This window comes from Psammomys obesus, unplaced genomic scaffold (genome assembly GCF_907164565.1).
Source record: "Psammomys obesus unplaced genomic scaffold, mPsaObe1.curated_primary_1811, whole genome shotgun sequence".
Classification (NCBI taxonomy): Eukaryota; Metazoa; Chordata; class Mammalia; order Rodentia; family Muridae; genus Psammomys; species Psammomys obesus.
In genome coordinates, this window is record NW_026596051.1 from 12,489,057 (window position 1) to 12,515,831 (window position 26,775).

General features: G+C 48.7%; 1 protein-coding gene and 1 long non-coding RNA gene across 2 annotated transcripts in view; one reads left to right on the forward strand and one right to left on the reverse strand.

The window, feature by feature from the left end:
• The window catches only part of Adcy1 (adenylate cyclase 1), a 114,475-nt gene that overhangs the window by 18,578 nt on the left and 69,122 nt on the right, over positions 1 to 26,775 (reverse strand). The window contains exons 6-14 of the mRNA XM_055624172.1: positions 25,491 to 25,649; positions 24,472 to 24,613; positions 21,830 to 21,985; positions 16,828 to 17,022; positions 16,602 to 16,699; positions 15,161 to 15,245; positions 8,826 to 8,915; positions 8,165 to 8,418; positions 7,538 to 7,664 (exon numbers count right to left, since the gene is read on the reverse strand). Coding sequence (XP_055480147.1) covers positions 7,538 to 7,664; positions 8,165 to 8,418; positions 8,826 to 8,915; positions 15,161 to 15,245; positions 16,602 to 16,699; positions 16,828 to 17,022; positions 21,830 to 21,985; positions 24,472 to 24,613; positions 25,491 to 25,649 — 1,306 coding nt within the window. The remainder of the gene's footprint in view (positions 1 to 7,537; positions 7,665 to 8,164; positions 8,419 to 8,825; positions 8,916 to 15,160; positions 15,246 to 16,601; positions 16,700 to 16,827; positions 17,023 to 21,829; positions 21,986 to 24,471; positions 24,614 to 25,490; positions 25,650 to 26,775) is intronic.
• On the forward strand, positions 6,113 to 7,910 carry LOC129689052 (uncharacterized). Its single transcript, XR_008722028.1, has 2 exons — positions 6,113 to 6,729; positions 7,010 to 7,910. It is a non-coding gene; the product is annotated as an uncharacterized LOC129689052 (long non-coding RNA).

The following is a 26,775-nucleotide window of genomic DNA, read 5'->3' on the forward strand; positions in this document are numbered from 1 at the left end:
CGCTCCCTCATTCCCTCCCCAACCCCACACTCCCTCCCTGGTCTCCTCCCTGCCCCTTTCCAAGTCCACTGATAGGGGAGGACCTCCTCCCCTTTCATCTGACCCTGTTTTATCAGGTATCTTCAGGGCTGGCTGCAAAGTCCTCCTCTGTGGCCTAACAGACTGCTCCTCCCCTGGGGGGGGGGGGGGTCAAACAGCCTGCCCTTGAGATCCTGTTAGAAATAGTCCGTGTTCCCCTTACTTTGGAAAACTACTTGGTTACTGAGCTACCACAGGCCACATCCGAGCAGAAGTTCTAGGTTATATCCATAGATGGTCCTTGGTTGAGTTTCAGTCTCAGAAAAGACCCTGTGCCCAGATATATTTGGTCCTTGTAGAGCTCCTATCCTTTCCATATCATACTAACTTCCCTTCTTTCATATGATTCCCTGCACTCTGCCGAGGGTTTGGTTATGAGTCTTAGTGTCTGCTATGAAACACTGCTAGGTAGAGTCTTTCAGATGCCTTTTGTGGTAGACTCCTGTCATAAGTTCAATGCACATCCCATTTGTCTTTCTAAATGAGGATTAATCATCTTCGCCTGTGTCCACTTTCTTGATTATCTTCTTTAGGTGTGTAGATTTCATTATGTTTATCATATCTTGTAGGTCTATATAAGCGAGTATATACCAAGTTTGTCTTTCTCCTTCTGGGATACTTCACTCAGAATGATCTTTTCTAGATCCCACCACTTGCCTGCAAATTTCATGATTTCCTCCTTTTTGATTGCTGAGTAGTATTCCATTGTGTAAAAATACCACAATTTCTGTATCCATTCCTCCGTTGATGGACATCTGGGTTGTTTCCCTGTTTTATTTTTTGAGACAAGGTCTCTCTCTCTAGCCCTGGCTGTCCTAAAGCTCACCATGTAGGCTAGTGTGGCCTTGTACTCACAGAGATCCACCTGCCACTGCCTGCCAAGCGCTGGGATTACAAGTATGCACCACTAACCCAGCCTGGGACAAAAGTATAATAATACATGTTTTTAAGGAGAAGTCAAAACTTCCTTTTATGGTTAATGATTAATACACATTGTGCACGTATATGAAACTTCAAAATACTAAAAGCAGGATTTACAAAAACAAAAATAGCACTAAACTGAAAATTACTTCCGGCTTACCACATTTTATTGAAAGGTTTTATTCTGGGTCCTGCCATTTAGGGACTGCTAGGATACCTTTGTCCTTCCTACATTAACACATCTTACTCCACACAAAAGTCAAAAGGGTTTCCTTGTTGAAATTTGACTGACGTATCTCCATCCTACGTATAGCAGATAGTCTTATAAAGCAAGCAGAATTTGTCTGATTATATTTTTAGCAGGATGAAAATCCACTGAAATGCTCTAAGATTTTCCAGTCAGGGAACTCAGATTTTTTTAAGGACTAGCTTACTAGGTGACACACGTTACTGTCAACAAGGTCACACGAGGTACACACTGAACTGTTCCCAAAAACGTGCCCTCAGCACTTATTCAAAAGGCGTTCCCTACTCACCTGTGCTACGTTTTAGAATTTATTGACCAGGCATGTCTATCAACCATGATGTAGCACTTCCAAGGAGGCCAGAGATGCTGTGCTTGTAGTTTTGGATAAAGAACAAAACAACCAATATCCTAACCTGGCACCTCCCTGGGATGCTGGCGTGTGCAGGAGGATGATGCTCACCCCTCACCCTGACAAAACATCCTCAGTTGGAGAACACCAACAACCCCCAACACCGTGCCTGAAATCAACATCGAGTCCTCGCAATGGAACAACTGACAACAATTGCCCCATCCTCCACAGTGATTCATCCAAGGGTCACAGGGCACCTGTGAAGAGTTGGTCCACCAGGCCACTCTTCAGGAGCAGGAAAACACAATACTTGATTTTCATATAGTCACCAGCAAGGCACTTCCTAATGTCCTCTTCCTCTGAGTATGTTTCTCTGGAGACACCGCTCGCTCTAGAAGCTGCCTCTTCTTGAGATGGAAATGAACTACCCGAGTACATTGTGCTGGCTAGTCTCATGTCAACTTGATACAAGCTACAGTCACCTGAAAGGAGGGACCCTCAATTAGAAAATGCCTCCACAATATCCAGCTATAGAGCATTTTCTTAATTAGGTATTGACGGGGGAAGGGCCAGGCCATTATAGGTGGTGCTATCCCTGGGCTGGTGGTCTTGGCTTTCATAAGAAAGCAGCCTGAGCAAGCCAGTAAGCAGCACACACACACACACACACACACACACAAACACACCACCACCACCACCACACACACCATGGCATCAGCCCTTGCCTTCAGCTTCCAGCTTTGCTTGAGTTCCTTCCTCGACTTTCTCCATTGATAGACTACAATGTGTACGTGTAAGCAAAAGGAACCCTTTCCTCCTCAAGCTGTTTTTGGTCACAGTGTTCTATCACAACAGTAGTAACCCAGTCTAGGATATAAAGGAAGCTAAGGTCAAGCAACATCAACTCCCAAGGGAAAAGAGCACAAAAGGAGACGGGGAAATAACAGAGGTTAAAAATTTAGTGGGGATGGAGATGCGGACTGGGAAGAAGAAGAGGCAAGGGGTGGGTTAGTAAACTAAACATACTTGAAGAAGCCTTGTGGAAACCCACTAATTTGTAAGCTAATTAACACACACACAGACACACACACACATAGACACACACACACACAGACACACACACACACACGCACACACACACACACACATATACGGCACAGCCTGGTTTCTGACTCACATATGTAATAAGCTCTCTTGGAGCCTGGAGATGGGCAGATCTGAGCGAATGGTGAACCCAGGACAAGCTAGGCTTGTATTCACAACAGGGCTCAGGTCTCCTTCAAGTAAATCTTCAGATAAGTCCTGACCAATATAGGCCACAGAAGGCCTCAAGCAAAAGATCATAAGGATAGCCCTAAGCTCCCTTTCCTTGGTAACTGTCATGTAATCCAGGGCACACTTTAAAACACATTATCTCTGTATGCATGAAGACCACACACACTATGAGAACAAAGGCCAGACAGGGCCTCCAACCCTCCTTGTGTGACCACCTGTTAAATCAGGGTGGCTCAGAGTAGGCGGGCTAGCTGAATAAATCTCCCTTCGATGTAATACCAGAGGGTCCTAATGGGATACGGGTTTTGGATTGTAGGAACAGAGTCACATTCTGATGAACTTTCATTTCTGTTCGGGAGTTGTTTCCATGAGAAGTCTGACTTAATCGATATTTACCTAAACACCACTGACCAGCTACAGGAAACACATGGTATTTAGGAGAACACAGAAGAAACAAGGACAGCACAGCAAGTCTCAAGAAACTTAATAGGATTCAAGCCACGAAAGCATGTTCTTTCTGACCACAATATTGAATTTTGAAGTCACTAACTGCAAGACGTCTGCTGAATCTTCCAGAGTAAAGAACACATTACTCTTTGGGTGAAGAAATGAAGAGGAAAACTAGAGACGCTGGGGACCAGCGTCCCCAGCTACACTACATGGCAGCATTCCTAGAACCTCTACAGCCACCCTGGGACAAGTCTCTAACACAGAGCAGGGCATCCACCTTAGAAAGAAGTCAGCCGGGCGTGGCGGTGCATGCCTTTAATCTCAGCACTAGGGGAAGGCAGAGGCAGGCAGATTGCTGTGAGTATAGGACAGCCAGAGAATGCTACACAGAAAGGGGGCGGGGGGGGGGAAGAAAGGACGAGCCACCTGTAAAAGGTGAAATAACAATAAATTCAACCGTGAACAAATATAAGAAATTAAATAACACAATCAGACTCCACAGATATTAAAGGAATAGCAAGGGATACCATGGCCAATTTCAGCAACGGATGCCATGGCCAATTTTAAGTCAGCACTTGTCAGGGAAGGATCAAACTTCTAGAGCCACCGTAGAAAGCAATAGGAAGCCTAAGGGGCCTTATGATTTTAGGGAACTTGGGAATTCTAGCTTAACATCTCTTCATTAAACAACCAGTATGAACCTATGGCTCAGAGGTTCATTTCATTCCACCTAACATTTATGGAAGAATCAACTCTCTAACTCTCCCAAAGCCTCCCAGAAAAATATTAAGAATGGAAGGCTTTCACCACTCTCCTGTGGTTCGTGGCCAGGGTTTGTGTGCCTGTGGAGGGCAGGAGGGGAGGCACAACTCAGTCCTCAGTGTGGTGGTGGTGAGAGGTGGTAGGACCTATAAGACATGGGCCTGGTGAGATGGCTCACGGGTTAAAGATGCTTGCTGCATACGTCTGACAAAAGAACCAGTGATAGACGGAAGGCCAGAATCAGCTCCACCGAGCTGCCCTCTGACCTGCATATGTATGCTGTGGCATATTCAATTTCCCATGCATATACATTACATACGGCATCGAAGGAAGAGTGAAAACCTTTGAAGAGGTGGGGCCTAATGCAAGATCATCAGAAATCATCTGGTCCCGTCTGCCCGCTCACAGTCCTGACATAAGCCTGTGCCAACCAGAAGAAAGGGGAGATAGCTGCCACAGCATTTCGAAGTCCCTGGAAGAGGACCTTATGGGCAAGATGTAAAGTCCCTGCTACTGCCATACCTGTATGGGAAAGCACGGCCAAGAACCTGTGGACGGAAGTAAGAAGTGCCACAGGGTCTGATGTAGTTCTACCAATGGGAATTCAGTATGTGCTGACACCAAGCCACAGGAAACCCTCCTTGGGGTTAAGTGATGGCTTCAGCATGGAAAGGATCGCCTTAAATTAAGCATTTACTGGTAAGCAAACAAGCTGAATGCCAGTACAAATGGAAATAAACATTAGAATTATGTTTGTCACAAGGATCATATCTACTGAATTCAGTGAAAATAATATTGGTTGCTGGGCATAAGGGAGCAAACCTTTAACCCCAGCACTTGGGAGGAAGAGGCAGGTAGGTCTCTGAGTTTGAGGCCATCCTGGTCTACAGAGTGAGTCTCAGGACACAAGGGCTACACAGAGAAACTCTGTCTTGAAAAAAAAAAAAAAAAAAAAAAAAAAAAAAAAAAAAAAAAAAAAAAACAAAAAAAACAATGTTGGGATAAAATTATGCCAACAGTCACAGCTCTTGAAGAGCCAGAGAATTTCACCAAGGGCAAAGCAAAGTCTGTTTATTTATGCAGGGTTGTATGGCCAACGTGGTTTCCAAAAATAATTAACCCAGCTAGTGTTTGTCCGGACAATGAGGCAATAGTTTCAGGTGCTCTCGTGGTCTCTATGACCTGACTAAGTACCCAGAGGGCAAACAGACAAAGTCCTGAAAGTTCCATGTTTTTTTGCTGGGGTTACGGGAAAGCAGGGTGACGTTTCCGTTACCTGTCTATGGAAAATAAATGTCTCAGTGTGTTCCATTTAGCAACCCTTCTGTCATGACACTCACGCATGAAGGTCACATGTGAGGGCATGCCTTTGTGTCCCATACTGGAAAGCTCATGTGTCATGAGTGGTGGTAGAAGGTGTGGATGAAGAGTCACGTGACTCAATGACATTTAAAAACTGCGTTTAGGAACCAATATTGCAACTTAATAATCAAAGCCCAAAAGAGGCCATGCCGCTCCATACGAGAAAAAATGTCTACCCAAGGAGTAACCACTCCCCCACAGAAAAGAGTTCACCTCCAGGCCTCGATTCCACTTGCTTAGGCTAGAGAACCAACTGGATGCCCTAGCAAACAGCCTTACAGAACCCCACCTCATTGTACCAAGAGTCCTGACCTTCCAAGCCTCATCCTGTGTGAGTTACTCACTATGAGATCTGAAACCCGACAATGCAGCTGATGGCAGGGTCAGTGGACCACAGCGGGCAGCCAGCTGGGTTACGCTGAACAGAGAGTTGCGTACAGCAAAGACCACGATCGATGCCACAGCTGCCATAGAGGCTCTTCCCATTACCTGGTATGACTCGGGCAAACTGCAGCTGGCCAGGTCTCCTTTCCAGGAACTGGCGAATGCCGTCACCAGGGGCACCCCCACCCTCCGCAACCTAGATGCTACAAACCAATAGGCTCCTTGGTTCCTGCTTCTGGGTGAGGTGGGTCACTGGTAAGTACTGCAAAAACCGGCCACCCAACAGTATACATAACCTATAGCCCAGGGACAGGGCCACCGGCTCAACCAAGCCACAACACCGCAACAAGCTTCCTCATGCCAGGCCTGGGAGCAGGTTGCCAAGAAGGGGAACTGCATTTATTTTGAGCAACTCAGAATGGTGGTTCTCACTCCATTTTACTGCCGGCAAGGGGAGAATTTGCCAGGGAGCATTTTTATCACAATCACTGGCTCCTCCTAACTGTCCTCTGGCCTTACCTACCTGGCATCTGAGCCCCAACTCTGAGCTGGGACCCTTCAGCCCTGGCTGCACAGTCAAGGCCCTGAGCTGATGATGTTCTTCTATGGCCTCATACACTGTCCAAGACGGGCTCAGAGTCTGAGAAGACAGCACAGGAATGCAGCCATAGCCTGGCTCAGCAGCTTACCCCAGGCCAGCCACTGTCCGACACTGGTAGGTCCCTCTGTGGACCCTGCTTTTTCACGTGCCTCTCAATGTTTTCTCATTTCTCATCTCATCCTGAGCAGTGAGGAAACTCCACCACTCAAAAGGCAGAGGCTGTTCTAAATGCATCATCCGAATCAGAAGACTAGCTGCTGCCAAGACTCGGCTTCACTGGCCATACTCCCTCCTTTTCAGGTAAGGAAGTCTCATGGGACAATTTGCTGCCAGGGAAACCACTGTAGATGGGAGCTGAGCCTGGGGGCAAGCCTTGCAAATGCTTTTCCATCCCTGGGAAAGCACAGCAAGCAGAGGCAGGGGGTACATGAAGAGACACATCTGCCCCAGCACCAGGAAACCCCACCTTGCCATGGACACTGGTAAACCTCACCGTGCTCCAAAGGTTTTGTTTTGTTTTGTTTTGTTTTTGTTTGTTTGTTTTGTTTTTTGTTTTTTGTTTTTGTTTTTGTGAACGCAGGCCAAAAAGTACTCCTCAGCTGGCACTTTCCTCACTCGGAAGCTAAGTACAGGCAGTGTGACAGCCTGCCTGGTGCAAAGATTGTCAGGGCCTCAAGACCGGCTCACCCGGCTACTTACACTCTGAGGCCTCCTAGCTTTCCTGTCAGAAATACCCGGAAAATTACTAGGTCAGGGGTGAGCTGACCAAGGTTTGGCATGGAGTTTTTGAAAGGACCCTGATGGGATCCCGGCCACACCCAATCCCCACGGAGGCCCTAGGACAGGGAGTGTACCGCCGTACAACAGAGCCACGCTAACTCCAGTCCCCAGCCCTCGCGTCCGTCCTGCATCCATCTGTCCAGCCATCCCATGGGTGCCAGGCCTAGAACTCAAGCGTCCAGGACAGATCATCTGAGGAAGTTCCTCCACTGTGCTGACTCTGCTATACTACTGAGCCAGGGCTTCAGCCTGCCATGTAGCCAGTTGGAGTCTCTGCTACCTTCCCCACAGCCATGCCATGCCCTAGGAAACAGAGGGCTCAACTTACCTGCGCTGCCCAGAGGTAGTCCAGCCGAAGTCTGACGTCCACTTGCCTGGCATGCAGGGCCAGCGTACATGAGAACAGCAGGATAGCCATGATTGGCTCATAGCTGCGCCCAGATAGGGCACCACCCCTGAGGAGGTGGAGGAGAAAGAAATCCCATCAGACTCAGCTTCCAGGCAAGACATGGCCATCAAACCCTGGGTCTGGGCAGGGAGCCATTTCTGGGGTGGTAAGGCCTACAAAACAACTTGGGGCCTGACCGCAGGCCTGGCTCTCATCTCAGCTAGAAGTTAAAAGACTTTGCTAGGGTCCAGGCTCAAGAAGAGAAATGGAAAAGCCACCAAACTAGAATAAAATTGTATACATCTGGTTTGCACTGGCTTGTTAAGTGGTGTACGTGGATGTGGATGTGTGTCTGTCCGTCTGCTTCCCTGCCTGTGTATTTGTGTTTCTGTATGTGTCTGTCTGTTTTAAAGAGACGGAGAGGGAGAGAGAGAGAACGCTGTGGCCGTAGGGTTAATAACTGAGGAAACGATTAAGAACAACAGCGATTCATGCAGCTTGCTGTCGGAGGAGGATGCTACTGAACATCACCCCGTCTAGAGTTTTCCCCTGGCGTGCCACACTCACCCAACCTTGGTGTATCCACTGAGCTCCAGGACAAGGATGTAGGAAGTGGTCAGCCCAGAGAGCAGGATCATCTTTGGCAAGGAGGACACCCGCAGGAATATGCATAGTGGGAGGGTGCCCACCAGGCAGCAGAGCAGGGCGTGGTGCGCAGACTCGCAGGGCAGGGCAGGCAGCACAGTGCGCCGGCCACCGGCTGCAAGGACCACAAGGGAGCTGTTGGACTGAGAGCTCCAGGCCCAGGGCAGGCAGCCCACCTGGGAAGCAAGTGGATGAAGGCTTAGGAAGGCCCAGGCGAAGTACAGCAGCCCCTCAGAATGCCCAAGTACCCCAGTCTCACTGAGCCCCTAGTCACTAGTGCTGTTGCCACTCCACCAGCTCTACACCACCAACCAGGCCTCCATCTGCCTCTGTTTGCTGCAGCATGCGAACACTCCCTGCTATCCTACAGAAAAGTCTGGGGGCAAGTAAGGTGAGCCAGCTAGCACTAGGCCCTGCCTGGTCTCCAAACCAGGCAGCTCTATCCTGTGTAGCATCCCGTAGCTCCTTCTACTCCTCGCACCCCCGCTACGTCTCCTAAGGCCTGGCTCAGCTTCTTCAGCCCGTTGCTCCTGCCCCCTGCCCCACCCCACCCCCGTGTGTGTCGAAAGGCAGTGATACTCACCACACAGCTTTGAGCTACTGAGTAGATTAAGACCACTATGAACACACACAAAGCAGTGCGGATGTGGATCGTCAGGCACCCTGGAGAACACTGAACGAGAAAAGCTCACTTTAGGGGGTGGGGGTGAAGCTCAGGGGTAGAGCGTTGCCTAGCACGGATGCGTAACGCTCTAGGTCTCGTAGCCTCAGTAACACATACAAGGGTCTGGAGAGAATGGAGGAAGGAAGGGGGAAAGGAGGACGGTAGGGAGAGAAGGGCTTAAAACATATCCTGTGATCATGAAGTAAATTTGTGTTCACAGTAAGACATCCAAATGAGGGAGGATGTGAAGAGCCTCTGCCTGCTCCTAGAACAGTGGTTCTCAACCTGTAGATCATGACCTCTCTAGTGTGTCCAAAGACCCTTTTGCAGGTGTCGCCTAAGACCATCAGAAAACACGGATATTTGCATTCAGATTCATCACAGAGTCAGGAGTGGTGGCACACACCTTTAATGCCAGCACTTAGAGAGGCAGAGGCAGGCAGATTGCTGTGAGTTCAAGGCCAGCCTCGTCTACAATATGAGTCAGGTCAGCCAAGGCTACACACACACAAAAACAAACAAACAAGATTCATCATAGTAGCAAAATTATAGTTATGAAGTAGCAATGAAAATAATTTTATGGTTGAGGGTCACAACAACATGAGGAACTGTGTTAAAAGATCAAAGTGTTAGGAAAGTTGAGAACCTCTGCTCTAAAGGCTTACTAGGTCTTCATCCACTGTGCAAAGACCTTGCATCTCTTAATAGATTTATTTCCCATATGAAGAACTTGCCAAAACAACACACACAGACACACACAACCAAAGTGTTTGAATTTAAAGGAGTATCACCCATCTCCCCCTCCCAGGCACTAAGACTTGACTGGCATGAAAATTAACTGAGTAGAAGCACTGGGTGTTTTTATTACACTGCATTCTCAGACTTCAGGAATTCCATAAACCTCTCCCTCCCCACTCCTCCCTCTTTCCTTCTCTCTCTCCCAGGTTCTCGAAGTTTATCATCACAGACAGGTTTAATATAATTCTTAAGGTTATTAGAAATTTTGTTTTTAATCTGTTTACTCCCAAAACAGCCTAAACTATTTAACAGGTGCTTTCAAAGATGTTCTTCATGCTCACAGTCCTAAAATCAAGACGATAGATTACAGTATACACCCTCTAGAAAGCAACATATGCAGACAGAGGCTGGGCCTTCGGGACTCCACGGCAGCACACATAGCCGTTTCTGTTGTCCTCCCACAGGGCTGGGAGTGTTGCTCTCTTAGCTTAGAAATGGAAGAGAAGCGGCCACCAAAGCAACAGGCCCAGGGTGGGCTCAGGCCTCACAGTGGTTGTCGGTGAGCATATGCAGCTGGCAGGTCTTCGCTCTGTGTTTTCGAGTCCAGACCCTGCACGGCTTCCCTGGAACCCTGGTCCCCGCTGATCTCACACAGAAGAGGCTCCATTTGGCACAAAGCCTAAGGCCCCCTCTCATCTCTCATCTTATCTTCTTCTTGCTCCACTTCCCTCCTGATCTGACCTCTGCCCCTGGAGAAGGCACAGCTGCGAGTCTCTGATCACCAGAGAATGTTCCCCAGCTCCTGTCATGGCCTAGCTTGGTAGGTTGGGAATTCATACAGAGGTACCTACAGATCCAGTCCGTGGGCTACACACTGGCCCTGGAGCTGGGTCCTGCCATGCTCTATAGATAATCAGTCCTAAGATCAACTCTGTACCTGCTGCTATGGAGGCAGGCCAGCAGAGGTGAGGGTTTGGTGTCCTGCATGTATAATAAGGCAAACCAAGTCCTCCCATAACCTATTTACCATTTCATGCCTCTGCATAATTGGCCTCACATATGATTAGAGTTGGATGTATGGTGGGAAGGGACATTCTCATTAGGAAAAGTGAATAGATGACCTCATCTATCAATCAAAACAAAGAACTGCCCATTTTCCATCCCTTAATAACCAAACTCCTCTTGAGCCCCATGCAAGGAAGCACTGAAAAATAATCCTCAGGGTCCCTGAAGACTCTCCCTCATGTGGCTCACTTGAGAATGTATACCCCTATTTAATCTAAACTATAGATACGCTCTAATGAAATTACCTTGCTTCCTTTGCAAACCTGTGCAAAGCCATTTTCAATTCTTTGGATAAGATGTCTAGAACCTGGCCCTGAGCACTGTTAACACTGGGACTTGGTAGAAATGGAATGTCTACCATGGACCACTAAGCTACCTCCAGACCTGCCTATCATGAACTGCATGTTACATGCCAAAATGGCTACACACAACAGCACATGGACATGGGATATATATGATGGAGCTTAAGCAGGGCCTAATGGCACAAATCAGTGGACCAAGTGCCTGTGTCTGCCATGCTCGACTGACTCCTCTCTCGCAGCCTGTTCCTGTACCCTCGTGCAGGAATTTCCTGCAATCCGTAGAAAAGCAAGAGCAGACTGAGGCCTGGTGTACGGAGCGTTCCGTCTGATAGAGAAGAGGTAGAGAAGAGGTAAAGGGAAGTTCTTCTGTGAGACAGAACTTAGTTCTTCATTTGTAAGAGGGAACGGACCTCTATGCAAATACATTCTGGTTCCTGAACTGTGGCTAATACTTTGGCTGGTAGAAAGTTGGGAGAACGTGACAGAAAATTGGTGACAAGGAAAATCGGGGATTGATATAGAGACTGACCTCCCTTGAATGTACAAAGGACTCAAAGGCATTTGTATTCCAAACATCTTCTCTTCAGAGTGTGACCTCCCAGCGACACCTCCAGAAGAAAGGGGTGGTAAATGACCTGTTCTGTGGATTCCGGTCATCCCTTTCCCAGACTCCACCTGCTCAACAGGCTCATGGTCATAGCAACAGGGTTGGAGGTCATGCCTAGGACTTGGTAGAAATGCAGTGAGGTTTGACGAGATCTGAGCCGCCCGACATGAGCTGCATGTTTTCTGAACAAAAGTGGCTACACATGGCAGCACCCGTCCTAAAATGGACGTGGTGTACTCAGCAACACTGAACTCAAGACTCGGCAACACAGACTTCCATGCCCCAAGCCCAGCCTGGCTCCAGCCTCTGCACAGCCCAGGCATAGCAACGGGCACCTTCCACCAGTCTTGCAGGAGCTTCCTGAAGCAGCAGGCTCCACAGAACAGATAAGAACCTTCACTTGCCCACAGCCCCAGGTAGGTGGCAGTATCTTGCAAGTCTAGGCCAGGTTCTCCAGGACTCTGTGCATACTCAAAATCCATAGTGTGTCAGGTCATGCTAGTACAAGGCCAGGAGGATGATGGCCTCATAAGCAAAAAAACATGCAAAGCAACCTCAGTAATTGACAGACAAGATTAGAATTCTTCCACAATCCTTAGAAATATTCGTTAAACTATCAAAAACTCTATTAACTTCAAGTTACAAATTACAGCAAAATAAAAATCTAACAAAATGGGCATTTATTTAGCATATTTGGTATAGGCAGTAGTTCTGAATAGCCCCTGAGGTTTCTCACCCCAGTTCTTGCACCAATGATTGTAAGCGCCCACGACTGGAATCACGTGACATTATACCACTACAGAGGAGATTCTACGTTTGCAAAAAGTCATTCAGGTGGGAGTGACTCATGCATCTAACCTGACCACGTGACATCTTTAGAAGCGGAGGAGTTTATTTGCTGCATCAAAGCTCCTTAGCTGGAGGCAAACCCATTGCCCATTTCTCCCCAACCCCATCCTTTTGGAGCGTCCAAAAAACATTACTCGGCCACTGAGGGTCTGGAGAAGGAGGGCGCAGCAGCAGCCAGTAAGAAAAGGATGTGAGTCACACAACTGCCCAGAACTGAATTCTGAGAACCAGAATGAACCAGAAGTCAGTCATTCTCTGTGGCCTCTTGAGAAGCCGTGGCACCTGCACTTGGTTATCAAGAGACAGGCATGGAGTGCCACTCTCTAGAGCTGGGAGCTCACAAGCCGATGAGATTTTGCATGTCTGCTGGCAGTGGCTATGTCAGGAGACAACAGGAGAGTGAGATGGATTTTGATAGGCTGTTCATCAATCAGGGTGCTTTAGATAGACTCCATTTTGACTATTGTCAGCACTGTGGCAGTGAACACTGGAGTCCAGCTGCCCCTTCACGCTGACTTCCCTTCTCTCAGAAATGACCTCAGCAGTCGAAGCAAATGGGAAAATTTCCAAGGAGCAGGCCAGAAAAGGTGTCACCCTCCCTCTGTCTCTGCGTCTCTGTGTCTCTCCTTGATCTGCAAACCTTAAACTCCAGATGACACCAGCTCCACCACATTAAGTCCCTGCAAAGAACTTCCTGTGCAGACAGACACACACACCTTCCACGTTTTGCTCCTCTGACTGCATCTTGTCGAGGCTGACACCTCAAGCAGGAAGCTAATGAATCTTTTGAATGATGCACAGGGCAGAGTCCCCTATTCTAAATGCATGCTCCTGTCTGGCAGACATAAAGGAGGGACCGCTACCATATTCTGGCCACCTCAAAAGAGGCCAGCATTGGACCAACACTAGCACTAATGGGCAGAGAGACAGCACAAAATGAAATAGTCATCTGGCCTGAAGCAGCTGAGACCTCCCTTCAGTCCTCTCTGTCCCATGCTCAGTACTGATTCTGCAAATATGCTTGATGAAATAAGAAGGAGGTAAGTCATCTTCAGGTACTGGGGCCAGTGCAACTGGTACCATGGCCACTGTTAAGGAAAGCATATCTACACTGTCAATGTCCCTGGTTCCATGTAGATATATCCTGACAACTGTCCCTAATCCCATCTGTGTGACTAGCCATGTTAGATTCTCTCCTGGTTGGACTGACTTCCTGCTCGCTTCCTCCCAGCCTCTATCCCACCATCTGTCTGACAGTCTCTGCCACAGCCTAGTCAGCCTGGCACAAAATGAAGCACGAAGCCAACACACAGCCTGGTGGACACTGGTCACTGTATGTTGGCTTAGTTCATTTGACCTGTCCTGGTGCACTCTGAGGGTTGAGTTCCCTCTGTTTCAGCTGAGTGCAGGTTTCTGTTTCCCAGGTGTCAGCCAGCATGAATTCAGACACCAGAGAAGTGCAACCCCTAAAGGTTTGGAAGCCACTGCTTCAAAAATATATATTTAGGAAATACCCCGTGATGCTCTCTGGTGAGGCTGCAAGTTGGCAGCAGAGGCCAGCTGACTTACTGTTAGCATGCAGGAGGTATTCTGGCCTGAGTCCCTATCTGAGAGGACAGCTGTGTTTTCAATAAAGGGAGTGGTTTTATGCAGACCAGCACAGTTGGACCTCCCAGGATATGTGTTCTACAGAGCCAGGTTGTACGTGGGCGTGAATGTTAGTTTTATGGCAAAATGCTAGGCCACAAGAAGAATGTGACTCTGCTCAGGGGATTTGGGGTCCCCTGAGGAGATGCTGAGTGGGTCTTCAGGGTCTCTGTGTTCCTCAGCTATGCTCTGGGCTACTGTCTCCTCCTCCCCACACACATATCTTCACACTTCTTGCATGCACTGTGCTATTTGCACACCATTAGATACACACACTAGCTCACATCAAAGCAGACAAAATGACAGGCTTTAAATGTTACCATCCCTCTGTCATGCCTTCATTGAAATTCTATGACAAAGGCAACATTATCTGAAGCCATAAATTTCAAATTAAATGTCACTCAACCTATAGAAGTGAACAAGCTGTAAATGTAGTCTTAATATAGAGAATCTTTTAAATTAGGAGAGAGACACGCTGTACCTGGGAATAATGATAGCGTTAAGTAAGTGCAACTGGACCGAATCCTCGTGAGAGGTTGCAGCTTTCAACAACCACACCAAAGTAATAAGCCTGGTCTAACATTACGAGTGGGGGTGGGCTGGGGCTGGGCCTATGAGAAAAGAACACAGGTCCAAGAGAAGCAGAACCCTCAGGGAGAACGAGTGGGCAAAAATACGATGTTCAGCCTTTGCTCCAAAAGTCCAAACTACACGAACCTGGGGTCATGTGCAAATCTTAGGTCAGCAGATGGATACAACCTACCTGGCCTCTCCTACCAAGTAGCAAAGTCAACACCTCAAGGTCCTTTTCCATCAACGTCTACCACCCACCAACTGTGCCAAGAAGGCAGCTCCCAAAACACTGCACAATGCACAGTAGGCTGAACTTAACCGGCACCGGCCACATGGGCACATAGTGTCTACTTGCCACTGAGCATGAAGGATGGAACCACTTTTGCCATGCGACTACACAGAGAATACTCAGGTACATGGTCTCGGACACAGGCTCACATACCTGGACACCTGTAGAAGACACACAAACATACCTGGACCCGCGTGATGTGCAGGTACAGGGTACAGGCCACCAAGAAGCAGATAGAAAACACCAGCAGCAGCAGGACAGCCACGCTCCTGGAGACAGAGAACACACAGGTCACTGCCGGGTAAGGGCCAGGTAAGATGTAACAGATAGGTACCTCAGTGCTGGGCTTCTCCTCCTGGCTCCCATGCCCGGAACCTCAGGAGGAAGCATTGCCACAGGTCCCTGAGGACTTCCTTCACCTGGTTCTCCCCTAGTGAGGGCACCTGGGGCCTCCGGGGTGAAGTTCCCAAGCCCATCTCCACCCAAACTACTTCATACCAGAGTTTAGCCTTGGCTTCAGGTGACATGACTTTCTGGAAGGCCTTTCCTCCTAATGAAGGAAGTGTCTGGCTTCACAGAGCTGTACTATTGATATCTGTCTGGGAAAGAAGTTTCTAGAAAAAGCCTAAACTATAAACAAGACCATGTGGTAGAACGCCAGGTGCAAGGTTGCCTTGCAGCCCACAGACAGGCTTCCTGTCCTTAGCAAGGATAGAGACCTCTGTGTGCTTTCCGGAAACTCCGAGGAGACATTATGCCCTCAAGATTGGCCATACTAGGAAATGAGTGCTGGAAGAGAAAGACAGCTGGAGACTTCCTGGTGTCTTCCTGGTCCTAAACAGAAGCGCCACACTTACACGGACTCACATGATGGTTAAATGCCAATTAATTCACTGTACTTTCTTCCTTTTCAGAGTCTACCTTTTCTCATTTTAGTGTTTTGTAAAGTGGCATGGACCCGGAAAGCAGAAGTGCCCTGTGTTCTCTTCAGAAGCCCCACGCAGGACAACAGTGCATGTCATAGGAATGGAGAAGCCAAAAAACACCCAACGTCCCAAAGTTCAGCAAGCTCAAAACTAGTGACCATGCTGTTTGCCAACGGGCCTGTCAAATTACTAACTGGAGCGCATAGGAAAAAAGGGCAGGTGGCCAATGCCCTCCTCAAAGGCCAGGCACAACAGGAGGGTAATGGGAGGTGGATGGAGAGCACATGAGAACGCCCAGGTTGAACCTCAGTATTTGGTTTCAGAGTGAAAGGGGTTCGAACACTTGGTCCCCAGAGAATGGCATTATTTGTGAAGGTTGTCAAACCTTTAGAAAGTGGATCCTCACGAGAGGAAGTCAGTCACAGAGGATGAGCCTCAATTCTAGCTCCACCCTGATGTGGGCACACAGCCCAGTGCTCCTACCGCCCACCAAAGCTGAACGTCTCTCCTGGAGCCACGCTGTCCCTTCCATGATGAACTGTACCTTCAGTCTGTCAGCCTAAATCAACCCTCGTTCCCTTCACCTGTTTCCTGTCAGCTACTGAGTCTCAGAGACAAGAAAAATTGCCAGTATTCCCAGAGACCCGGAATTCTCAGTCACCTTCCCACGTCACTGATTAGCACCAGAGCAGCACTTACTGTGGGATTATCAGAAGGTAGACAAGCCCAAATAAGGCAGCCAGGATGAGGGCGAGGACAACGGCGCTGGTGAAGTACTCATCCTGAAGCTGGTGGTACTGTGAGGACAGAAGAGGCATGGGTCAGGGAGGGAGGGAGGAGACTGACCAATCCTTCAGAGCCATCGGCATCTCCAAGACACAGAGTCCCTGGGTACGTGACAAGGATGAGGTCCCGAGTCACTTACTTTTTGCTCTCGTTCGACGTGTTTGTACTTCAGAGTGAAGAAGTTTAGATCGGCCATCTCCAGCTCTGTCTGGCGGGCTTCAAGAAGACGGCTGATGTACCTGTTGACACGCGTGCCCGGGGTTGTGTACACCACGTTGGCAGAGAAAGACGAGCGGTTTCTGAGCTTCTCCGAGGCCGTTCTCAAGGCCCTCCGCTGCAGCCACCGCGGAAACAGAGAAAACAGCATCAAATGCTTCAGCTTTGGAACAGAAGCACTCATGGGCACTGGCCAGGCAGCCATCCTCACCTGCTGCCCTCTGGGCTAGGTTCAGAACTCTGAGACGATGTCACAGCCCTGCCCCCTGCTGGCCAGAGCTGGCAAAGGAGGAGTCCTACCACCCAGAATTCAGGTTCCCAGGTCTGCATTGCAAATTACAGAATGTCTGCTTGGTATCAGTGCGGAAATGGCTGTGGGATTCAGTGGCAAATATGCCCAGGATGAGCAGCCGCTAGCCACGGCTAGGAAAGGAAGGGATACTAGGACGAGCCCACATATGTAGGAGGGGGTGCCTAAAAATCTGTTACCAGGGCAGGTAGTCTTTGCCTTTGGTGGAGGTATGGTGAGAAATGACAGATAGCAGGGCTGAAAGGAGCGAAGTGTGAGCCCCTCTTCCACATGACAGGAGCAAGAAGGGACCAGCTTGCGAAAAGGAAACCAGAGTCTAATCTGAAGGAACCTGCTGCGCTCTCCTCATCAAGGATTCACAGCAGCAACTCTGATGCTCCCCACACCCAGCAGAAGACAGACTACTAAGATACCACAGTGCAGCTGTAGAAAGGACGGAATGAACAGACCTCTCCGCCATGGCCCAACAGTAAAATGCAGACAACCCACACAAAATAAACACAAGGCTATGAAAGGTGGAAAGGGAGAGTGGGCCCTCAGAACACTGGGACTTAAAGTGGAACCATGTGTGACAAGGGGTCCCGTGGGTCATCTTTTGTCATATCTATCCCAGGCCAGGAGCTAGAATAGCCCCCAGCTGGAAATGTCAATGGGTGTAGGCCATGAGAAAACTGGCAAGGGCCATGAGAAAAGATATTGCCTCTTGGGCCAAATGATTGAGAATGGGAATGCAGAAAAGCAGAAAAAAACCACACAACCGCAGCCAAAGACCACGAGAAAGTCCATTTGCCAAGAATCCTGAACTTCCCAATTACTCTAAAGGTAGCCTATTCCCTCAACCTGCATAACAAAATGGCACCCTGCTGCACTGGGTAAGGTCCAAGGAGCCTGAGGTAATCAGCGATATCAGAGCCAAAAACCCTCAGATTACCTTAATCCAAACTCAGAAGTATTTCCTAAAATATACTATCCAGTTCTTAGGCAAAGAAAAAAATGTAAATGCTAACTTACAGGGATCACTTCCTAGTCTAGTATTCATAGCTCAAAGCATCAAAATGGATGGTCAAATCCTAAACATCTTCATCAAGAGTCAGAATGAGAAAGCATGCCCACACTTAATAATTCTGTCATCTGGCTTAATTATTAGATAAGAAAGAAGCGCAACAGCTCTGTTTAAAGTAGATATTATTACTGACCAAGAAAATCCAAGATAACTAGAAAAGTCACCGCTATCAGCTTCAATTAGTGTGGACCAAACAAACCATTATCTTCAGCAAATTCATAGATGATAATCATCTGCCACCACTTTCAAACAAAAAGCTCAAGAGACAGCCCAGACATGGTGCGATCAGACTGGAAACAGGGAAAAAGACACACAGTGTCCAACCACACTTGGCAATCCTCCAATGCTTGCTAAGTCCAACACTGCGGGGGCAGGAGAAGTCAGGGTTTACACACACCACAGACAGACATTCTTGGGAAAGTCCAGGCTATCCCTGTACTGTTAGCTAAGATGCCCATGAGAATAGACGTGCCCAGCGCCCATGAACATGGTGACACCTAGAAATGAGTTCCCGGCTTACTGATAAGCTGCTTGAGAAGTCAGGCCTCTGCCCACACCTGAAGGCCATTCAGCCACAAAGAAAAGGCTTGGAACTGTGTGGGCTGCCAAATGCCCAAAGAGCTTCCAGGGTGGAAAATGCTCGGCTCACGGTTACCACCTGCTTCACACACAAGCTGATTTCCAAAGGAAACAGAAAACGAGGTGCAACCCAGGCCACTTGATTTCTATATTGTGCACACAAGAGGCTTTTATGCTACTTAAAATCAATAAGCTTAGATTTAAATCTGCACAACACATGTGAGGCGGGCGGGGGAGGGAGGGAGAGAAATAGGAAGAAAGGGAGAAAGAGAATATGTGGAGGTTTCTGGGTGTAGAACAGGGGAACAAATATGCTTCAAGTATCAGAAAACAAGAATAAAAGAGGCCTCCATGCTACCTGGGCTGACCCCAAGAGCCATGGCTGGTGATGACATCATAGTCTCTGAGCAGTGACACATCCGCTTTCACAGGGCCATGACGTGCCAGACATATTTTACAGAATGCCCGGGAATTAAGATATGCTTTCGTGAACAAAAGTGCCATCAGCTGCCTCAGTTAATAAAAACAGGAAAGTCCCAAATACCAATGCCACATAAGCATTTCCTTAGGTTAGCAATCTGCAAAGTCGGAACACTGGAATTGATGGGTATTTGCTGATGTAAGCACACCTGTCTGACACACGGAGGCAGGAGAAGGTGAAATGAACAGCCAAATTGCTTCTATGACATAATGTAAATCCTTAAAGCACCTCCAGACCTTCCACACACACACACACACACACTTAGGACACTGAAAGGGTCAAAGTGCCAGGCCTTTGTCTGGAGGTGGTTGATGACAAATGCTTTTCTGGTGCATTTTTGTATTGGGGGATGTCACCCATACCAAATGCCTTCGTGGGCAGGAAAGTATCCAAAGGCCAAATAGAATGGCTGTGTGTGTGTTTGGGAGTTGGGCTACACTAACAGGACTCATCCCTGGAGCACTAACAATAGCAGCTGCAAGGGTTAGAGCAGAAACCGCAAGTACGGTGGGAGAGGGACACTGCACTGGGGTCCAAGCCCAGGCTGGGAGTTGGAGTGCTATTAAAAGGACATTACTTCAGTGACACTTGGTAGAACACCAAGTGTTCTTGGAGTGGGACAGGCTCCATCCAAGACCTTGCAGAAGGTGCAGGGGCCATGACAACAGGCTCTGGGATTCAACTCTGAAAGTAGCACAGCAGGTGGCAAAGCACAGTCAAGGAGAAAGGAGGGCTCCACGGACAGAAACCACTCAGAGGAGACATCAGAGGGCAGAAGTACTCTGGCTAGCATGACCAGAGTTCCTGCTAAGATTGTTCTGGGTGATCACATGTCTCCAGGACAGGGGACGGGATGAGGAGCCTGACAGACATGGAAGGTGATAGAGATTAAGGATGAAAAAATTCTTGCTAGGGCAATTAATACCAGACCCCCTGACAACCACTGTGTGTGTGTGTGTGTGTGTGTGTGTGTGTGTGTGTGTGTGTGTGTGCTGTCTGCATGATTGGTGCCAAAGTTCCTACTATCTGTGACTGATTATTATACACCTGTATACATGATTATTATATCTCTGTATTACATTTTATATATTATAATACTATATTACAGCTGTATAATACATACATTATACAGACAGTATACCATGTGACAGAATTTAGCATAATGCAGCCTCCAGCTGTCTGGCATACATAAAGGCTAATTCTTCCTGATGTCATCTACCGTGAACGAAGTTCTTAGATTATTCTCAGATAAAGTTTTAGCAAAAAGGAACTCACATACACAAATCCTTGTTGCAAGGAACCACCATACACAAGAGGCAACAGAACTTTGCTTTGTGCTGAAAAACCTCTAACTTTACCAGGAAGGTATAAAAGGTATGAAATCAATAAAGACAGAGAAAACATTGGTGGAAAAGGGAGCAACAGGGTCGAGCCAACACACACAAGGTAACCTCGGTGTAACCTCAGAGGGCTGGACGGAGCAGGCAAAGGGAAGCCAGGCACCTTCAGGCTCAAATATTAGTGGATACAGAGGCTCTGGTCAAGAGCCATCCACAAGGGGGCATCAGAGCCCTAAAGTACACCCTAAGATCTCTGATGTGCCTCCCATAGAAAACAATGTGGAGCCTTCCCAAGAAGAGAGTCAGGGTCTCTGGCCCTGTGTCGTTGAACTGAAGCCTGAAACACCCCACCCCACCACTACCATATGCCAGAAGATCTGAAGGCCCACAAGTGAGTGCCTGACTTGTCCAGAAAATCCTGGCGTCCACAAGAAGGCCCACACTGGAGATCCATCCCCACCTCGGCACTTGGAGCCAGCTCTTCTATCCCTCTCCATCCAGAACAAAGCTGAAAAAGTTCTGCTCATCTGCTGGGGTTACAGATGACAATAGATAAGCCAACAGGAAAAAATTTTAAAAAGCTGCTTAGAGAAAACAGATGTTTCTGGGACAAGAAACTGTTTCTTAAAAACCTGAGTGAGAGGGCTGAGGAGAAGGCTCTGGGACTAAACCACCTGCCCGGCAAGCAGCAAGAGTAAAGAATGAAACACAGCTCTCAAAACTCAAGTCAAAGCCAGGGGGTCGTGGCAGCTAGGCAGAGCTAGGCAGGCTGAGGCAGGGCATTCTTTTAGTTGACTACTTAGACTAGCAGTCTGGGTGAGCTCTGGGTTCCTCTGGGAGAGCCTGCCTCCAAGAATGACGTGGAGAACAACTGAGGAAGATGCCCAACATCAACAACCTTCGGCCTCCACAGCGTGTGTCCACATATGTACCCCCCCCCATGCATGTGCATCCATACAGACATGCATACCACCTGTAAAACTAAAATAAAATAAGAATCTTAGGCTGGTGAGATGGATCAACAAAGGAAGCCATCTGCCCCCAAAAGTGGCAGGACACACAATACGAGGTAAGGTACTTGAGCAGTATTTACAGCAGGGCGTGCTCTACTGAGGAGAGGTGGCAGTGCCTGAGACCCTCGGCCACTCCTACCTTGTCATCGTCCTCACAGGTCATGACATTGGAGAAGGGGATCTCAGCTTTGAACATTTTCCGACAGTGCATGAGCTGCACCAGCAGGTAGCAGACAGTCTTGAACTTCATCCTCTTGGCTGGTTTGATATCCGAGAGAATCAAGCCTGGAAATATCTATCCAAACACAAGAGTACAGGAAAATGTTATCAGTGGTGCAGATCTTGACTCTCAGGCTGGAAATGTGGCCTTAATAGTGACAGGAACTCCAGAGCACTGAAATTAGGGTTTTTTGTTTTTGTTTTTGTTTTTGTACCCACTGCAGACCAGGTAGCCAGCAGTGAAGACTCCAAACCAGGAAAATAACTACTAGGGCTCAGAGTAAACTTCATTTCAAAGCTTCCTTGTTCTGGTCCCAGCATGCTTTGCTCTTCAAACAACAGAAGCCACAGGCAGAACACTAGGAGATTGGGGCAAACCTCTGTTAAAACTGAGGGACCCATGCCTTAGAGACTCTCTTGGGCCCTGGTATGCACTATGGCTTTAGTGAGGAGGCTGGGTTGGCCAGGGGTGTGTATTCAGGTGAGGATCCAGGCTCAGGTTGAGGGTGTGTGCTCAGGTGACTCTGCTCACTGCATGGCTTTCTTAAGACCGAATGAGCCAACATGGAAAGGAAAGCCAAAGAAAGCCGCAGGGATCGGGAGTCACTCATTCTTGAATGGTATCCATCGCCCTAAAGTGACCCCGAAGCTGCCTCTCCCACAGCAGCTCTGACCCCAGGTCTTCTCCAGGATGCATAGTGAAGTGCCCTCAGCCTCCTCTTCACCTGCCCCTGCCTCAACTACATGACCACGCCTCCCAGTCACCTCCACTGGCCTCTCCAAGTGTGGCCATAATTTCATAACAGACCACCGCTCACCTAGTCTTTGCCATTTGCCTTCTCCCCTCCCATGACCAAAGTTCTCCAAATAAAGTTGTGCTCTTTTGACAGCCCCGCCCTCTCTCTCTCTCTCTCTCCCTCTGTCTCTCTCTCTCCACACACACACACACACACACACACACACACACACACACACACACACATACACACTAAAACCACACGATCTCAAAGCTGTAGCTATGTGACCCAGCCTAGAAGCGGCATCCACCTGAGGTAACTAGACTCTTTCTGTCTCAGTACTCTAGGCCTCTCAACTATCTCTGAGCCTCTTCTAAATGGCTGGCCCTTCAAATTCCCTCACCCTTGCACACTCACGCCAAGTGGCTGGTGCAGAACCTGCCGCCGGGGGATACATTCCTACACTTACTACTTTCTCCCAGATATCCCAAGCTACCCTCAGGAACCTGGCTCTCATCAGAATCTCCCTCCACGCTCAGCCCACTCAGGAGGCAGCTGGCCTGCCCCGGCCAGCCCTGCCACTACAGACCCCATGTCCTCCCTGCTCCTCCGTGACAGTCAGATGAGTGCTGTCCCACAACAGTGACAGTCTCTCATGCTGACCACTGCAGCTCTAAAGCTCAAGAAGGCGCTGGCCAAGAGCTGGGCAGAAGTAACTGCTGGACATTCCAGCAGGGCCACTTCCAGCCTGGAGGTTCTTCCTCATATCCCAGTGTTGTGTCCCCAATGAGGGGCTGGTCCCCCCAAACTCTACACCCCACATCTGTTTAAGGCAAATAAAGGGGCTCCAAAGAAGCAGACATTTAGAGCTAGGTAAGGGGATAGGGCTCTGTCTTGAACAGGTTGGAGGAGATAAGGAAGGCATTGAGGGAGAGGAAATATGGGGTGTATTTGATCCAAATACATTATATGCACACATGAATATTAAATATTAAAACTCTATCCAACTAAAAAAATAAGGTGAAGAGTGATCCAGGAAGACAACCAATTTGAACTCAACCTCCATTCCCATGTACATATATACTCTCACATACATATACATGTATGCAACCCAGCACACATCAACATAAACATGAACATGTAGCAAACATACACACATACACACACCAAAACATAAACACATGTCCTACTTTCAACCTGAGCCTGTATCCTCAACGGGGCCTGTGACCCATGTGAACCAACACCTTCTCCTGAACCAGCATGTTCAATCAAGGCACGCACCCTCAACCTCAGCTTATACCCTCACCTGAGCCCTGATCCTCACCTCAGCTCACACCCTCGCCTGAGCACACACCCTCGACCTGAGCCCGGATCCTCACCTAAGAACACACCCCTCGCCAACCCACCATCCTCGCTGAGCCAGCAGTTACCTGAGTAAGCACAGTCACTTGAGCCTACCCTCACCTCAGTCAGTACCCTTAGTCCATACCATCCAATCAGCTTGAACCTGAGCCCTGGAAGCCCTGTCACCCTCAATCCTAACTACCTCATCTTTCTCCTGGCAGGGGGACCTGAAGCATCCAACATAGGATGGTCAGAGCTCCCTGTTGCAAGGCATCCGTAAGTTGACAAAGGTCTGATCCCTGACCCCTTGCAGGAAGCTCATGGCTACTGTGTAAAGGAGTGAAGGGCCTCAAAAAGGACGAAGGACCCAGAGTGGCCCAGTCTTCCCTGGATTTCTAACTCCAGACTTCCTACCAACTCTTCTCTTTCACAGGTCTCCTCCTGGCTGTTAAATGGCTGGCTCAGGGGACCGGCTGCCCACCTTTCTCCGATGGGATGGCACGATAAAGAAGGTCTCAATGTTGTGGGTTCTCAGAAAGGTGTTCCTCTCGTGGCCATGACCTGGCTCTACTTCATAGTCCCCATTCAAGCATGCGAGGGTCGTCTTTGTGATGTGAACCTTCCTACGAGAGAAGAGCACAGAGGTGAGTGTGAACTCACAAGTGCGGCTGCACAGGGTCCTGGGTGATGCACTCACTGGAGTCACAACAGAGGTCATTCTGCTAAGGGCAAGATTACTGAGGTGTACACACTCATGTTCTGATGCACAGGTAACCTGGGAAGGGAGAACAGGAAGTCCCAGGCCAGCCAAGTGAAGGGGTACACACCCAAGAAGGCAGAATAGGGTTGGTGAAGGCCATGAAGGATGAAGGATCACCAAGAAACCCAAAGGAGAGAAATAAACTCATTTTCTAATGGAGAAAATGAGAACAAAACAACTAGAGTGGAAAAAGAAAAAGGCAAATTTCACAGCCGGGCCAATGAGAAGCTGAAGGTCAAGGATGCTGGTGGGCAGAGGGAAGAGGGCAGAGGACAGCAGGAATGACATGGGAATCTCGACCCACCCCTGCTTCTCTGACTCACAGAATTTCAAGCCACCTCTGCCAGGCCAGCTCTTCCCTGCACTTCTGAGCTTCCTGTAGGGGAAAGCTTTGAGTTCATGTTCAAACTCTGCAGCTGGCTGGGAGATGGGGCAAGTGGGCAGGGCATGAAGGAAGAGGGAGAAAACCGGCATTCAGGAGCGAGGCTCTAAAGTCATGGAGTTTCCCATGCACAGCTTTGAGAAAATAAACCACAGGAATAACAAGACACGACAATAGCCTGTGTACCAGGACAATGTCCCCATGCACAGCTGGTCAGATCCATGCTGGTTTCCTGCAGATGAGCACTGGATCTCAGCTGCGTCCCCTGGAGGGTCAAAGCAGAACCTACCCAAAGTGCCCTCAGGATAAAGGCCTGAAATGAGAGCTCCAGCCACCTTCCAGCCAGACTCCGACTTACCCTGGTAAGCCAGCAGCCTCCATGACATTGGCCAGGGTCACATCATTAGACCACACATCGTACTGCCACTTGCGCAGGCCCAGGACGCCACAGAGGACCCTGCCGGTGTGTAGCCCCACACGCATGTTCAGGTCTACTTCAGTAGCCTCAGCCACGGACCTGTAACACAGGTAGAGGGCATGGGGCGGACACTGCCTACAGCTCCTTCAACAGATGCCATGGGCTGGCAGTGAGGCCAGGAGCACAGGGGAACAGGCCGCATGGGTTGCAATGTGACAGGTACATGGAGGTCTGCTGAGAGGACAGCAGCACGTCTCTGCCCACCTGTGAAGTAAAAGTCAGTCACATCAATGTGCAACTGGTCCTGTGAGCCCTCCCGCCCCTCCCTACTCAGAGAAGTCCCCCAAAGGCAAATGAGTCCAGGACCTCAATGCAGGTCTTCTCTCCCAGGAAGCAATTCTGGGAAAAAGGTTGAAGGCAGAGCAGATGCAGAGGGAAATAAGGACTGGGGTGTCCCAGCCAATCTGACCAACTGAGGATGTCCTACTGAAACTCCCTGCTCCCTGAAACTCCATGCCCTGGCATGTGAGCGGGCTCTTCCTATATTAGCTCTCACAACCTCGGGGATTTCTTCAGAGCTACCTCAGTGCACCTCAACACAGGAAATGTAAACCACCTCCTGCCAGCTTTTTCAATTCCACTAATAGAGAACACCAAGAAATGCTCCATGAAGGACTCTGTGAAGGTCAGCCAGTCCCATGACACAGAAGGTGTGTGAGGATAATGCAAACTGCAGCCTTCAGCATGCCTCAGCCTGCCCCACCCTCTGCCCTTCGGTGTCATCTGAGCGGGCTCTGCAGGTCACATTTTCAGGACTAAAACAGCATATATGTATTGATCCTGCCCTGCACATGGCTTACCCTCACCCTGATTTCTATTTACAAATTGCCCGCCCTGTTCCCACCTGGGACACCCACAATGCATATCCGCACTCCCTTGAGATGTGTTCCTAACAGGACAGCCCTTGCCTCTGTGCTTGGGCAGGCAAGATGCCAGACGCAGGCCAAGGGCAGGATCCTGAATTCCTAGTACATAATCAGTTTCAGTAACCTCTGAAGTGCATGTGATAATCAGACTATTGCTGCCTTTAAGAGCCATTTTGTCTTATACATTTTGAATAAACTTTTAAAATTCTAACTTTATCCCCGGTTGTCTGCCAATCTCCAGTACGAGACACTGAAACAAAACCCTAAAGATAAAATTTGAATTTCAAAACCTACATGAG